Raw genomic sequence first — 16,267 nt, forward strand, 5'->3', positions numbered from 1 at the left:
AAATCCGACTAGGAACCATGAGTTTGAGGGTTCAGTCCCTGGCCTCGCTCAGTGGGTTAAGGATCTGGCGTTGCCGTGAGCTGTGAGGTAAGTCACAGACGCGGCTCAGATCCCACGTTGCTGTGGCTCTGGCATTGGCAGGCAGCTACAGCTCCGATTTGACCCCTAGCCTGGGAACATCTGTATGCCACGGGTGTGGCCCTAAAAAGACAAAAAAAAGAAAGAAAGAAAGAAAGAAAAGAAGGTAGGAAGGAGGAAACAACATGGGGGCTAAAGCAGGGGAGGGGCCCACTTGGAGTCAGGGATCAAGGAAGGCCCTCCAAGGAGGTGACACCAGGCCAACACCGGGATGGCCAGGTGGGAGGGCCGAAGCAGAGAGCAGCTTGGAGACCCTCTGTCTCCCTTTGTACCCAGATTCGTTCTTCCCCCAAATGCACATCACAAGAGGTCAAGGGCGTTCCCCTGGACTTTTCCCCGGTTCTGTCAGCTCCTCAGGGTTCCCCAAGGACAAAATACTAAACAAGAGGGGGCAAGTCGGGTTTACCGGGGGAGGGAGGGCTTGCAAGGGAGGCGATCAGGAACGGATTTAGGTACTGAGGCATGGAAGGAAATGAGGCGATGTCTTTGGAGGGAGCTGCGGACGGGCTGGGAATCCTGAAGCCTGGTGGGGAGCACTTCCAGGAAACCACTCCCAGAAGCTTCTGCTGGGTGACTTGGAGTTTGGGGAGGACATAGCCCCTGTGACTGCCACCCACAGTAGGAGAGAAAACTGAGGTCAAGAGAGGCTCCAGGGTCAGTATGAGGCAGGAGAGAGACAGACAGCAAGGTAAACAGCCGAACTCTCAGGGGCTGAGAGGAGAGCTGAGCAGCCGGCTGGAGGCACACGTTCCCCAGCGTCCCCCCAGGTGCCCTGGGAGGAGTCCCCTTTGACATCGGTGCAGCCCAGAGAGAGGCGAAGTGGGGACCACAGCCCGGACCTTCAGTGCCACCGAAGGAGGCCCAGCTTGTTCCTTGTTTCTCTGCCTCCGGCTCCTGCCAACGCTGGGAGGCCAGAGGGGGAAGGAGAGGAAGGGCGGTGCCCGAGGCCTGGGGTCGCTGGGGGCGATCGAAGCTCTGACCAAGAATGATGGCCTCATCATCCCACACATTAAATACTGAGGGGAGATGGTCTGGGTGACGAGAGGGACTTCTGATATCTGGGAGTGAGCCTGGGCCTGTCCACGAGCTCGGCCAAGGGGAGAGAAGATGCAGCCCCCGGCACAGGCCTGAGCAGGCTGTTGGGGTGGGGGATGGAAGAAAGCTGGGTGCTGGTTGTTTACACCCCCACTGACCCCGCTCTTCGAAGCGGCTGGCTGTATCCTCCTCAACCCAACAGGAAAAGGCCCACATTTCAAACCTCTCCCCTTCCTGTGCTCGCATCATCATCGTGGCCCCTCACCTCCTGAGATGCCCCATTAGCTGCTCATCCAGGCTGCGAGTGCCTCCGGCTAATGGCCCCGCCACCCCGCCTTCTCTCCCTTCCAGCTCACTGCCCATCGCGGCCACCCTCCCTCGGGGACTCCTGAGCCTCAGAGACATCCGGCAGCACCCAGAGGTGAGTCCCTCTTTCTGTGGCTTCTCTCCCCACAACGGTTATTCCCCACGCCCCCAGATCCCCCGCCTGGGGGAACCCCTGAGGTTGCAAAAGCCACTCCCTGGGACACTTGATGGGACCTGGCTTATCCCTGGCCTCTCCCGGGTGACCCTCTTCTCCTTGCCCTTTGCCACAGCCTCCACCTCACCCAGCCCCAGCTTCTCCCCTCGGCTAGAGCTGCCCCCAGCCCTGCGCTGCCCGCTGCGGGGAGCTGCTCCTTCCTTGCCTGGGGAACTGGGGAAAGGATGCGAACACAGGGGTCCCGCCTACGTCCTAAGAAAAACACAGACTGTCGGGCTCACCTCTGTTCTGAATTCTCTCTATGCCTTGTCTCCCCAGAGGCTCGGAAATCACGAGGGCTTCCTCTTCTGGGACCTGCATGCTCCTGTTCCATCTCCTGCTGTTACACGGCCATCGTGTGCTTTCCATTTAAGGGTGGGGGAAAGAAAACAGGGGACTCAGGGCCAGAGGTCCTGTCCTGGCGTCTAATCCAGTCTCCTCCACCCTCTGGGGGCGTCCTTCTCCTCCACTATCCCATTAGATGGCTTCTCGGGGCCCTGAGTGGTGCTGAAACCAGTCTGTGGCTCCCAGAGCTCACTTCCCCGCCTCAGGGATCTGAGGGCAGGGAGCAGGGGGGGCAGGGGCGGCCCCATGGACCTGCCCCCGCAGCTCTCCTTCGCCCTCTACGTGGCCGCCTTCGCACTGGGCTTCCCCCTCAACTGCCTGGCCATCGCAGGCGCCGTGTCCCAGGCCCGGCTCCGCCTCACCCCCAGCCTCGTCTACGCCCTCCACCTGGGCTGCTCTGACCTCCTGCTGGCCACCTCTCTGCCGCTAAAGGCGGCGGAGGTCCTGGCAGGGGGAGCCTGGCCCCTGCCGGCCGTGCTCTGTCCCATCTTGGCCCTGGCCCACTTTGCCCCCCTCTACACAGGTGGGAGCTTCCTGGCTGCCCTGAGTGTCGGCCGCTACCTAGGAGCCGCCTTCCCCTTGGGCTACCAGGCTGCCCGGAGGCCACGCTATTCCTGGGGGGTGTGTGTGGCCATATGGGCCCTTGTCCTCTGTCACCTGGGGCTGGTTTTTGGGTTGGAGGCTCCTGGAGGCTGGCTGGACAATACTACCAGCTCCCTGGGCATCAACACGCCAGTCAATGGCTCTCCAGTCTGCCTGGAGGCCTGGGACCCGGCCTCTGTGGGCCCCGCTCGCCTAAGCCTCTCTCTCCTGTTCTTCTTTCTGCCTCTGATCATCACGGCCTTCTGCTATGTGGGCTGCCTCCGAGCACTGGCCCGCTCAGGCCTGAGCCACAGACGGAAGCTAAGGGCGGCCTGGGTGGCTGGTGGGGCTCTGCTCACGCTGCTGCTCTGCCTAGGACCCTACAATGCCTCCAATGTGGCTGGCTTCCTGAACCCCAACCTGGGAGGCTACTGGCGGAAGCTGGGGCTCATCACAGGTGCTTGGAGCGTGGTGCTCAACCCACTGGTGACCGGCTACCTGGGAGGGGGCACTGGCCGGGGGACAACATGTGTGGCCAGAACAAAAGGGGGCCCATCCCAGAAGTAGGAGTCACTGCAGGGGGCAAGCGGCAGGGAGCAGGAGAGCCTGGCTGCTTCTTCAGGCTCCTGGCGGAAGCTGCTCCAAAGGAACTGTGGGCTGGCCTTGCCTGGGGGCATCCATGGAGCCACTTAGGGAAAGAACTGAGCCTGGCAGAAGACGGCATCCCAGAGGGGGAGAAGAATGGAGGCCTGGAGCTGGGTCACAGGGGAAGGTAAGCTGCCGCATTTCATCAAATCATCAGCCTGATTTCCACCTCTACCTGTCTCTCTTCTGAGTCCTGGCAGGCCTGACTGCCAGTGCGCCACATAGGGAAGGAGGGAGACAGTTTTCTTCTAAGCTGAAGGAACTGCCACTCTGACAGGGCACACTGGGAGATGTTACTCCAAAATCATTCCCTAGGAAAGAGCATTTACATTTCTGAATAAGGGGCAGGAGGCCAGCGAATGAGAGTTATACCACTTTACCCCACAAGGGGGCAGCAGTGGAACTGTGAACAGGAACTGTGAATTGGTAGGAGAGGATGCTGGGGGTGGGACGCTGGGGCGGGGGGGTGTCCCCGCAGTTGGGGGGAATACTAGCAACACCAAAAACAGTCGCAAACAAATATACGTGACTGTCACCATGCCTTCAAGTGCTTTACAAGTGGTGTCTCATTTCATCTTCCCACATCCTTCTGATTTAGCCATGTGACTGCTGTACAGATGAGTGGGCTGCTCACTGCACAGGGGTGTCAGGCAGAGGGGCACACAAAGATTCAATTCTAGCTTGTGCTTTGCCCACCAAGGCCTGTGCCTGGCATGGAGCTGCTTCAATCCAGGGAAAAGAGCACCTTGTTCTAATCGGAAAAAGACACCACCCCACTCCTCAAGCAGTGCACCTTGGTGCAGGGCTGTGCTCACCTGCAGGGGGTGCCTTTCCCTAACCTGCACTAAGGCACCACATGCCTTACTTAGTTGCAGTGCTGGAACCAGGTATTCTTACCACCTTCATCCTGTGGCGTTAAGAAATTTGCCCGAGGCCCTACAGCAAGGAAGGGGTAGGTGTAGGAGGTCATCGGTCAAAGAAGACTCCCAAGGATTGGGGAACACTTGGGAAACGCGGGGTATTGGGGTTAATGCCTGTCCTTGTGGTGCCTTTTGCGAAAGTAAATGAACCTTCACCTTGAACCTGTGAGAGGGTGGGCAGAGAGTGGCCAAGGCCTGGGCATCTGCTCTGAGGGGAGGTGTAGGAAGCAGACTTGTTCCTCTAATGATGACAGATAATGAGGTGAGTACTCAGAAAGAAAAAAAAAAAAAAAAAAGCAGTGGCTACGTGCCTGGTGTGCACAGGTTGGTTTATGCAAGTTATCTCTTTTCATAGGAAAGTGACCCCAAGGGCAAGAATTTTTGTCGTATCTGTGGATCTATCCCCAGCAACCAGAAGAGAGCTGAGCACACAGTAGGCTTATAATAAATATTTGTTGAGTGGATGAATGCCCATAACAGCCCTCCAGAGGAAGTTTTATTACCCTGTTTATAAACATGGGATCAGGCCAGAGAAGTTAAGTTACTTGCCCAAGGCTCCCCCGAAGCGAGAAACAAGTTTCTGCTCAGTGCTGACACCAGAGAATTTTTGTCAAAGCCTGGACTCCAGCCCAGGTGGCCCCACTGCTGCTCCCGTAGCACTGTAACCATTCTCCCTCCCACTTGTGGGTTCGGGGCCACCTCTTCCAGTTACTTGTGCCTCCTCCGCTTAGGGAAGATTTCAGTTCCTCCCTGGGGCCACCAGTGCTCAGCATGGTCTGCCTCCAGCATCCTCTGGCGACCCTTGCCCTTTGGGCCCCAAACCTTCCACCAGCACCCCCAGCAGGTCAAGCCTGTGCACCCCCACGCCCTCTGCACTGTTTCCTCCAGGAGTTCTCTGCCTCTGTATTATTTATTATCCTCCTACCACTCAACCCCCCACCAAATGTCAGCACCAGGACAGTGAAAACTTTTTTTTTTTTTTACGGCTGCATCTGTGGCATATGGAAGTTTCCAGGCGAGGGGTTGTATTGGAGCTGGAGGCCTAGGCCACAGCCACAGCCACAGCAACACCAGATCCAAGCCTCGTCTGTAACCTACACCACAGCTGAAGGCAATGCTGGATCCTCGATCCACGAGCAAGGCCAGGGATTGAACCTGCGTCCACATGAATATCAATAAGCCACATGGGAACTCCAACAGTGAAAACTTTGTGTTCACTGCTGTACTTATAATAACTTGTTTGAGATGAGATGCACATACAAAATTCACCCATTTTAAGTGTACATTTCTGCGATTTTTAGTAAATCTACTGAGGTATGAGACTACTGCTCTAATCCAGTTTAGAACATTTTCATCACCCAGTAAGATCCCTCATGCTCACTTTCAGTCAATCTGGTTTCCGTTCTCAGTCCCCAGGCAAACAATAATCCTCTTTCTGTCTCCATAAATTTGTCTGTTCTGGACATTTCACAGAAATGGAAACATAGGAGTTTCCGTCGTGGCACAGTGGCTAATGAATCTGACTAGGAACCATGAGGTTGCAGGTTCGATCCCTGGCCTCACTCAGTGGGTTAAGGATCTGGCGTTGCTGTGGCTCTGGTGTAGGCCGGTGGCTACAGCTCCGATTGGACCCCTAGCCTGGGAACTTCCATATGCCGCAGGAGTGGCCCTAGAAATGGCAGAAAGACAAAAAAAAAAAAAAAAAAAAGGAGACATACATGGGAGTCCCCTGGTGGCCTAGGGGTTAAGGACTCAGGGTTGTCACTGCTGTGGCTTGAGTTTGAGTTTGGTCCCTGGCCTCAGAACTTCCACATGTTGTGGGTAAGGACCCAAAAAAAAAAAAAAAGGACATAGTCTGCCTGGCTTGTTTCACTGCTGCTAAGGTTCATCCATGTTATGGTACGCAGGGCTATTTCATTCCTTTTCATTGCTATATAGTATTCCATTGTATGTCTATGCTGCACAGTTCATCCGTTGACTAGCTGATGGACCACCAGGTGATGTTACAACTTTTTGGCTATTATGACCAATTAGCATATGAACATTTATGAGCAAGTCTATGTGGACACAGGTTCTCATTTCTTTTCAGTGGATACCTATAGCAGAACTGAGTTGTATGGTAGATTTATGTTAATTTTTTAAGAAAATGCCAAACTGTTTTCTAAAGTGATTCCACCATTTCGCATTTTCTCCAGCCTTGTATGAGAATTCCCATTTCTCCAGATGTTCATCAACAGTTAGTGGTAAGATTTTTTTCCTTATGGCCATCCTAGTGGGTGTGAAATGACACCTCACTGTGCTCCATAAATACTTGAATGGATGAAACAACATTTATCAGAGGAGTTCCCGCTGTGGCTCAGTGGTGAACAAATCCGACTAGGAACCATCAGGTTGTGGGTTCAATCTCTGGCCTTGCTCAGTGGGTTAAGGATCTGGCATTGCCATGAGTTGAGGTGTAGGTTGCAGACGCGGCTCGGATCCTCCGTTGCTGTGGCTGTGGCGTAGGCTGGCGGCTACAGCTCCAATTAGACCTCTAGCCAGGGAACATCCACGAGCAGCAAGCGCAGCCCTAGAAAAAGGCAAGGAAAAACAAAAAACAAAAAACATTTATTAGAAACCCAACTGGACAGAAGTTGGGTTTGAACTCTGGTGGTGATATTAACAAGCTGTCTTGCCTGGAGCAAGCTGCTTCCTTGCTGTGAGGATTTCAAGGCACATGGTAGAGACCTGAGAGGCAATACGTCTACTGTGGATTATGCGCCCGCTAAAAGGTAGCTGTTATTATCGTGGCCACCACGTCATGGTTAATAGTATCACTCTCACACCAGAGACAAGCCCAGCCAGTGACTGGGATGATGACAGCCGCTCACCGCAACACACCAGACTCCATTCTAAGCCTTTGACGTGATGAATGCTTTCATCTACACAACAGCCTTCTGAGATTGGTCCTGCAATCATCCCTGTTTTACCAATGAGAACGCAGACACACAGAGGATTTAAGGCACTTGCCCCCAATCAGAGTTGGAAAGTGACAGGGCCAGCACTGAACCCAGGCCCCGGCTTCAGAGCCCAAGCTCTCCATCACTGCCTCACGCTTCCTGCCCTTACAAGGCAAACTGGACCAGTGCCATTCTAGGAGAGCAGATAAAATTCAAGTGGCGAATCAGGGAGAAGAAGATGAAGTCTGCCTGTCTGCAGCCTGTCTGAGGCCCAGGAGCAAGGCACGTAGGCAGTCGTGGAACTTGCTCCTCATTTTGCATACTGGCCCGGTGCTGCTAACGGAGCTAAAGGCATCTTTTGTGCTGTTGCTCAACAGTGAGTGACGTCATGGGCACTGCCAGGTTTTTATCAGTTCTGCCAGATAATAGCTAACCATACTCATTCTGGAGAAGCCGGCAAGGTGCCGGGAGGCAGAGCATTTGGGTTCTCAGACCAGCAGGTGAGCCTGGGGTCCTGAGGGGCTGTGGAGGGTGTCTCTGCTTGCATTACGGTGGAGGGACAGGAGATGGGGTACGAGCAGGAAGAGAGGCAAGTGGACCCCGCTGAGGGAAGCACCAGGGGCGTGAGGGAGGGGGGCTGTGAGGATGCTCCCTGCTGCAGGTGGGGAAGAGGATGGTGCAAGATCCCCACCCGGACCGCCATCTCTGTCTCTTTCTCACCAGTGGCCACGGCCATGGGCACAAGCTTCTTCCCCGGCCATTACTGGCTCTACTTCTCCGTGTACCTCTTGACGTTCCTCGTGGGGCTGCCCCTCAACCTGGGGCCCTGGTGATCTTCGTGGGCAAGCTGCGCCGCCGCCCGGTGGCCGTGGATGTGCTCCTGCTGAACCTGACCCTGTCAGACCTGCTCCTGTTGCTCTTCCTGCCCTTCCGCATGGCGGAGGCGGCCAGTGGCATGCACTGGCCCTTGCCCTTCATCTTCTGCCCCGTCTCCGGATTCCTCTTCTTCACCACCGTCTATCTCACGTCCCTCTTCCTGACAGCTGTGAGCATTGAGCGCTTCCTAAGCGTGGCCTACCCACTCTGGTACAAGACCCGGCCGAGGCCAGGACAGGCTGGCCTGGTCAGCGTGGTCTGCTGGCTCCTGGCTGCCGCTCACTGCAGCGTGGTCTACATCATCGAGTTCTCGGGGGACTCCTCCAACAGCCAGGATGCCAACGGGACCTGCTACCTGGAGTTCCGGGAGGATCAGCTGGCTCTTCTCCTGCCCGTCCGGCTGGAGATGGCTGTGGTCCTTTTCGGGGTGCCCCTGCTCATCACCAGCTACTGCTACAGCCGCCTGGTGTGCATACTCAGCAGGGGAGCCAGCTACCACCGGCGGAAGAGGGTGGCAGGACTTGTGGCAGCCACGCTGCTCAACTTCCTCGTCTGCTTTGGGCCCTACAACGTGTCCCACGTCGTGGGCTACATCCAGGGCAAAAGCCCCGAGTGGAGACCTTACGTGTTGCTCCTCAGCACCCTGAATTCCTGCGTCGACCCCCTCATCTACTACTTCTCATCCTCGGGGTTCCAAGCTGACTGCCAGGGGCTGCTGGGGAGGCTGACGGGGGCCTGGGGCTTTTGGCGGCAGGAAAGCAGCGGGAAACTGAAGAAGAGCGAAGTGGAGGGGCCGCCGCAGGAGCTGTCCAATATAGACACCAGGTAGCGGCCTCGAGGAGGGGCTGGAGCGGAGGCCAGGTGCTCCGGGCCGCAAGGTGGCTCCTCCCCGGGGCGGTTCCTGGCTCAAGTCGGGCAGGGCCTTGGCCACGCAGGCTGGGGACTGGCTGGGTCTGGGGCAGAGTGGGCGCCCAGCCTCCCTCGGGCCGTGGGCACCAGAGCCCAGCTCTTGAACTCCCTTCCCTGCCCTCCCTTCCTGTCCCCGGCATGCTCTGGAGGCAGCCACAGTGAGAGCGCGTGCTGGAGTAAAACGAGCTCCCCAGGGCAGCAGGCCCAGCTTTTCTGAGGGTCAGGGAGGAGTTGAGAGCAGTGTGCAGGGTCCAAGGGAGCCCCCCAGGGACTTGGGACAGGAGAGAGGCAGCATCTGTCCTTCAGACCTACTGACCCAGAAGGTCAAGAGTGGGGACACAGGACTTCAGGCCCAAAGGAGCATGCTGCTGGTCCCACGGACTTTTCCAGAAAGTTTCCATTATGAATAATAATTCATACCCCAATTCAGAAATCCCAGCTCAGATTTTCAGAGATAGTTATGAAAAATGACAGAAGAAAAATTACTTAAGTAAATTTGGCAGCAAGCAAAAGAGAATAGTTTTTTCCTTAATTGATTTTTTTTTCTTACAGTGTACGTGGGTATATCTTAGGTGGAATTGTTGGAAGGAAAAAACACCTAGACTCTGAAGGAAAGGGGTTAAACAATACGATGCCTAGATGCTGGGAGAGAATCTGGGTTAGAGGAATAAAAATAACATCTAACCTATCTTAAGGCCTCGGCTGGACCTTGTCCTCTTCCATTTTCTCAGCTGTGGCCGGTACTATTACTTGGCCCATTTTACAGCTGAGGGAATGGGCCTGGAGGGGTGAGGTCTCTCACCTGAGATCCTGAAGCCCATACGTAGTTGAAGCAGGGCTGGGAGCTGAAATTAGCTGCCTCTGAAACCCATGTCCCTAATCCACTCTGCCCCCACTGTGTGTCATCAGCTGTCCCCAGGCCTAGGCAGACTTCCAGAGTTAGCCGCAGCGGTCTGACCCAGACAAATGTAAATAGGCCGCAAGGACAAACAGAACCAGATGCAAAACAGATTGACTATCTGGGTATACACATCCCCTTCCCAGTAAAAAAAAAAAAAAAAAAAAAAAATGCCCTCTTGAAAAAAATAAAGAGGATTAGTCAGCACAGTTGACTCCTGGTTACTACGAAGACAGCTGTATGTTCTTAGGAGTTATTTTTATCAAAATGTGACAACTTAGTGATTTTTCATTTCCACCGAGGGGTGGGACATGAGGAAGAGTTGGTCGGGGCTACTTCCCCCAGCAAGGCAAGCAGAAAAATGCTGCTACATACATGCCAGCAGTCAGCTTTGGTTCAAAAAACATGGATTGTGCACCTCAGGTGTGCAGGTGGCTGGGTGTGGAACTTCGTGGATTTTAAGACTAGTGTCTTCAGCATCTGCTTTCTTCCTGGGGATGAGGTCGCTGGGGAAGGAGGACTGGCTGAGGGGGAGGGAGAGGCTGGGTCTCAGGTGGAGGGAGAGAGACATCATTTCTCTGCAGAGACGAAGGCCTGAGCAGTCCCTCTGTCCCTGGCTCATCTGTCTGTCCCCAGGAGCTCAGGCCTTGGTGTGACATGGGTCTACATGACTCAGAAGGGGAGCAGAGGTGACTGGAGTCCTGCCGTCTACTCCAGAAGTGGGGACAAGGGCCTGTCTGAGGGAAAAGAGGAGATGAAGAGAGAGAGCCATGAAGCTCGGGAGTCTGACTCCCCACACCCCACCAGGGTTTATACTGAGAGGAGGCAGCTTAGCTGGCTCTGCTGCCCGCCGAGCAGCACCCAGCAGCACCCCACCCTCGTCTGTACAGGGGAGGGGGGAAATGCACCCACGTCAGAGGCTTGGTGGTGGTGAGGGGGCGTTGCAGCGTTCCCTATTTCTCCTGGAAGCCAGGGGAAAGGGGGCGCTCAGGGAGTAGAGAGTGTGTCCTGGTTGCTGCCCGGTGTCCATCCACTCGGGGAAGGAGCCTGGCAGGGCGATGGTGTGGGTGCACGTGTGAGGACGGGACACCGTGCACTCTCCTGGTTTGGCAGAGTGAGCAGGGTCAGAGGCACGGGTGGGAGTTCTGGGGGTGCTGGAAGAGGTCGAACCAGGCTGGCTTTCCCAAGACCAAGGTCGGACGGACTCGATTCTAGCTGCAAAAAGAGAGCCCACAATGGGGCACCTGACCCACAGCAGATTCTGAAAGCTATTCCGTATCAGCCAAAACACTGTTTCTTAAGCTTTTTTGTGTCACTGTTCCCTCAAGGAGCCTTTGTGGCTATTTTTCTCCTACTCAGCACCTTCCCTTCCCTGCCCATGAAGTTTTAAATACAACAGACATCCTGTATATCTGTTCACGTGTGGGGCCCTTTGGAAGGTCACAAGCCAATGTAAGACTTTTGTGCTCCCCTTAAAATAATTTTCAGGTCTTTGGGGGTAATATTGCCCCTGTTGAGAATGCATGAGCTAGAGAATGAGTCTCATCACTCGCAGAGTGCCAAAGCCTGCCTCACACAACTGCAGCCCAGCACATTAGGTTCATTATCCAGAGGAAGCATGGGGCATCTCACAAAAGACGAGACGGGGTTGTGAGAGGTTCGCAGTAAGGGTGATGCTTACGTGACTTTTCAATGAAGAGGTGTTTAATAGGCTCAAAGCACAGCAGGCCTGGGTGGAAAGAGGTCAACTTCGGGTCTGGGCTGAGAAGCAAACTCAGTGTCCTATTTCTTTGGAAAACACAACTAAAGATAAAGGCAGAATTTGTATCTGAAAACACCTTATCTGATCTGATGCTCTGGAGGCTGGAAAGCAAGGCTGCTTCTCTGAGTCACAGGCTCCTGCCTAGACTCTGCAAGCAGCGGTGGACTGGTCCCTTCCCGTGATGGGATTTCAAAGAGCTGCGATTCCGACAGTCTGTGATTTTATTTTCTCTCTCTTTCTTTCTCTCTTGTTCTTCCTTCCTTTCTTTTCTCTCTTTCCTTCCCTCTTTCTTCCTCCCTTCCCTCCTCTCCTTCCTTTCTTTCTCTCTCTTTCTTTCCTTCCTTCTTCTTTCCTTTTTACAGTCACACCTGCCACATATGGAAGTTCCCAGGCTGGGGGTCGAATCGAGCTGCAGTTGCCAGCCTTCACCACAGCCACAGGAACATGGGATCTGAGCCGTGTCTGTCACCTACATCACAGCGCACAGCAACACCGGATCCTTAGCCCAATGACCAAGGGCACGGACGGTCCTCATAGACACATGTCAGGTTCTTAACCCATGAAGCCACAATGGGAATGCGGAGAATACTGTTTCTTAATGGTCTAATTTTGCTCATTAGCAAGTTTTAAAATGTTTACAAAAAGGAGTCACTGATGGCCATGAAATAGAAGCTTTTCCCTCCTAGAAGGAAGGTTCCCCCTTTCTCCAAGGGCAGCACAACCCGCAAGCACAGGAGGAAGAGCACTGCCATGGGTTCCCTGGGCCACAGGTCAAGTCAGCTTATAGGGGAACGGGGAGGAGGCTGAGAGTTCCAAATCACCAACTGCTGGGAGTTCCCGGGTAGCTCAGCAGGTTAAGGATCCAGCATCGTCACTGCTGTGGCTCCGGTCGCTGCTGTGGCACAGGTTTGATCACTGGCCCTGGAACTTCCAGATGCTATAGGTGCAGCCCAAAAAAGGGGGGAAAAATCACCAAGTATTACTAGGGGCATAGGGAAACTGGCCAAGAAGTCATGAAGAACCTGGCGAAGACGGTTCACTGCAGCCCGGCTGAAGGCCGGGAGGGGTGAACCTACTGCAGCCCAGACTATTCAAGAAGCAGAGAGCGGGCAGAGGGGCAGGCAGGAAGCAAAGAAGAAACTAGGCATGGGGCAGGGTGTGTGTGGGGGTGTGGGGCTGGCTGATCTGACACCTTTTCCCAAGTTGAATACATCACCTGTGACCAGAACCTCTAGATAGGTTAGCAAGTGGCCTCCGAATCTGGGTATGTACCTGCTGGGGCCAGCAAAGCTGTGATGCAAAGCAGGGCAGGTAAATCTGCCTCATCTGGGTCCTGGGAAGAGGTGAAAACCGATGAAGGGTTGGGACAAGAAGCCTGGAAGTCTGAAACATCAGTTGTAAGAATCATCCCAAAGGAGGAAGCAGAGCAGCAATAAAAGTAGAAAGATGTGGAAGGAAAGTCAGGCTATAGATTCTGGGAGGGGAGAATCTGAGGTAGAAGACAGAGTCGAGGGTGGGGAACAAATGAGGTGAAATCGTGTGAGAAAGCATTTAACTTTTTACCTTCTGCTCTGACATAACCCCTCTAGGTTTGTTTTGTTTTGTTTGTTTTCTAAAGAAAAGGCCCAAGCAATACAGGTAGTTGTGGCCTCTAAAACTTTGCAAAGAGAAGTGAGAAGCCTGCTGACTTCCCTTTAAGGCCAGTTCTGAAAACTTATATGGAGAGAGACAAGACATCAAGATGGTGGCCCGTGTTCTGGGAAAAAGATGCTGCGATCACATCCCAGAAAAGGAATGGGCTCGGAGCTCCCTTCATGGCACAGTGGAAAGAAACCCAACCAGGAACCGTGAGGTTGCGGGTTCGATCCCTGGCCTCACTCAATGGGTTAAGGATCCGGTGTTGCCATGAGCTGTGGTGTAGGTCGTAGACACAGCTCAGATCTAGCATTGCTGTGGCTGTGGTATAGGCTGGCAGCTGCAGCTCTGATTCAACCCCTAGCCTGGGAACTTCCATATGCCACAGGTGAGGCCCTAAAAAGAAAAAAAAAAAAGAAAACAAATGGGCTAGAGGGAATGGAAGCTGATAAACACTGTTGGCTATGACTGGGTCACCTTCTGGACTGCATAAATTGGCACAACATTGTACATCAACTATAATAAAAACAACAACAATAACAAAACCCTGTTGGAAGTGGCAAGGTGTGTGGAGTTGACCCCCATGGAGGCGTGGAAGTAGGGGAGAGAAAATGTTGCAGAAGAGGAAATGGGGCACATGAATAATTTGGGGAGAGGGTGATTTTACTGAATTCAAACTAGAAGGGTGCAGGGATACAATCAAATCAAACATCCCCTGTTGCAGATCTCACAGCCCCAGGGGTTGAAGCATAACTGGCAATCTTGCTCCCCTTTACTGATGACTAGTCTCAGGATGGACACACGACCCAATTCTAGCCAACAAATAGTATGAAGTCTGCCAGGGGCCTCTGGGAAAGGTTCTCCTCCTTATTAAAAGAGACAGATGTGTGAGGAGCTGCCCTCTTGCTTCCTGGTTTGGAAGCTCTTATGTGAGGATGTGATACTGGAGCTATGGCAGCCTTCTGGGGGCCATAAGGGCACATCCTTGAAGATGAAGGGTAATAAGCTAAGGGTGGCAGAGAAGAAGGATGGAAAGGGCCTGGGTGCTTGATGGGCTTGTTGAGCTGGGATCACCACCTCCACTCTCATTACCATTGCTATGGTTGACTCACTATTGGCCAGACATTCTCCAACTTGCAGCCAACTGCATGTTAACTCTAATGCAGAAGCCTGTACTGAAAAATCCTATATCATAATAAAACCTACTCAATGATGTCTTCTCTTATTTTAAATTATTTTATGATCCTGGAATTTCTAAACTCTTTTTGCTTAGTAGGAGCTATGAAATCTTGGTGTTTGTCTTATTTATTATGGATGGACTCAGGGGAAATTTCTTGTGGTTCCAGTCAGTAGCTCTGGCACCAAGATATTGGGGATTCTCTTCATTCAGAAAGGGGTTTTAGAGAGCTGGCTGGCTGGGGCTGCATGGACACAGCATTACAAGACAAAGAACAGACCTACTGGATGGACCTTTTCTAAGGTAGAGTATCAGCTGACTGAGAGTCTCGACTGCAAGCTCTCCTCCTTTTACTGATAAAAATTCCCATGCTGAGAGTTCCCACTGTGCCTCACTGGGTTAAGAACCTGACTCGTATCTGTAAGGATGTAGGTTCAATCCCTGGCCTGCAGCTCAAGGATCTGGTGCTCCCGCAAGCTGTAGTGTAGGCCGCTGATGTGGCTCAGATCCCGCAATTGCTGTGGCTGTGGTGTAGGGGCTGGCAGCTGAAGCTCCAATTCGACCCCTCACCTAGGAACTTTCCTATGCCACAGGTGCAGTCATAAAAAGAAAAAAAGAAAAAAAGAAACTGTGTTCTCTAAAAATCACAGATCGTCTTTGGGAGTTTCCACAGGCAGGGTGGAAAAGAATCCAATGAGTACCCATGGGGATGCAAGTTCAATCCCTGGCCTTGCTCAGTGGGTTAAGGATCTGGTGTTGCCTCAAGCTGTGCTGTAGGTCACAGACTCGACTCAGATCCAGCGTTGCTGTGGCTGTGGCCTAGGCTGGCAGCTACAGCTCTGATTTGACCCCTAGCCTGGGAACTTTCTCATGCCTCAGGTGTGGCCCTAAAAACCAAAAAAAAGCCAAAAAAAAAAAAAAAAAAAAAAAGTCCCATGCCTATTATAGGACCTTGGTCGCCAGGGAAACAAGAGGGGGGTGGATGATCGGGGTGGGGATCATGAGGGATGCTGCCCTGGGGAAGGGTACCTGGCCCAGCCCAGGGCTCTCAGAAACAGCAGAGCTGCTCAGTCTTCTTGCCCAGGGAGTCGCCGTAACACACCTCGTGCCCATCTGAAGAAGAGGGTATGTGGTTCTGGATGCCTGATTTATCACCTGTTACTTACGCACAAGCAGGGGCTGGTGCCTCACTGATTCCCTTGTCCCCTCTCCCCTTACAGTAATCGTTCTCTAGCATGTCTCTATGCTCAGAGCACGCTCTCATCTTTCTAACCACTGTAAGAGCCTCCATTAAAACAACTCCTTGTTTGCTTAAATTTTGGAAAACAATCAATTACCTGTTGTGAATCAATAAGTCAGCTGGAAAACAATATGAGCAGGAGCGTTCACTGCAGAGTGAACAGAACAAACAGACCAGCAAGTTTTGGTACTGGTCAGGGGTACCGGCAGCCCCTGCCGCTGCAGGATGATCTTGTGCCACCAGCCTGGTGATGCGTTGCCGGGCTCCGTGAAATGAGAAACACCCAAGGGTTTTGGAGGCATCACTTCTGATGCCCTCCTAAGTTTTACTCAGGAGGGTGAGCGCATCCCTGCGTATACAAAGACTGCACACACATATATTCAGGGCAGCTTTAACCCTAATAGCCCCAAACTGGAAACAGCCCAGATGTCCATCAAAAGAGGATGGATTTTGGAGGTCCCATCATGGCTCAGTGGTTACGACTAGCATCCATGAGGACAAGGGTTCCATCCCTGGCCTTGCTCAGTGGGTTAAGGATCCAGCGTTGCCGTGAACTGTGGTGTAGGTCACAGACATGGCTCAGATCCTGCACTGCTGTGGCTGTGGCGTAGGCCGGCGGCTACAGCTCTGATAGGACCCCTAGCCT

The 16,267-nt window shown here is 53.3% G+C and overlaps 2 protein-coding genes across 3 annotated transcripts; both read left to right on the plus strand.

Annotated features, from left to right (window-relative positions):
* Nucleotides 1,459–5,213, plus strand: FFAR1 (free fatty acid receptor 1). Of its 2 annotated transcripts, XM_013998289.2 has the most exons (2): nt 1,459–1,594; nt 1,973–5,213. In XM_013998289.2, the coding sequence occupies exon 2, from the start codon at nt 2,285–2,287 to the stop codon at nt 3,185–3,187; it is 903 nt and encodes a 300-aa protein (XP_013853743.1). In that variant the 5' UTR covers nt 1,459–1,594; nt 1,973–2,284; the 3' UTR covers nt 3,188–5,213. The 2 variants fall into 2 exon arrangements, with proteins under 2 accessions (XP_013853743.1, NP_001265712.1); NM_001278783.1 differs by lacking the exon at nt 1,459–1,594 and having other exon boundaries at nt 2,239–3,255.
* FFAR3 (free fatty acid receptor 3) lies at nt 7,844–8,867 on the plus strand. The gene is given in 2 exon segments (NM_001315601.1): nt 7,844–7,946; nt 7,949–8,867. Coding segments are annotated over 2 exon segments (969 nt in total). The 5' UTR covers nt 7,844–7,858; the 3' UTR covers nt 8,830–8,867.

The sequence above is a fragment of the Sus scrofa genome, chromosome 6 (genome assembly GCF_000003025.6).
Source record: "Sus scrofa isolate TJ Tabasco breed Duroc chromosome 6, Sscrofa11.1, whole genome shotgun sequence".
Lineage (NCBI taxonomy): Eukaryota > Metazoa > Chordata > Mammalia > Artiodactyla > Suidae > Sus > Sus scrofa.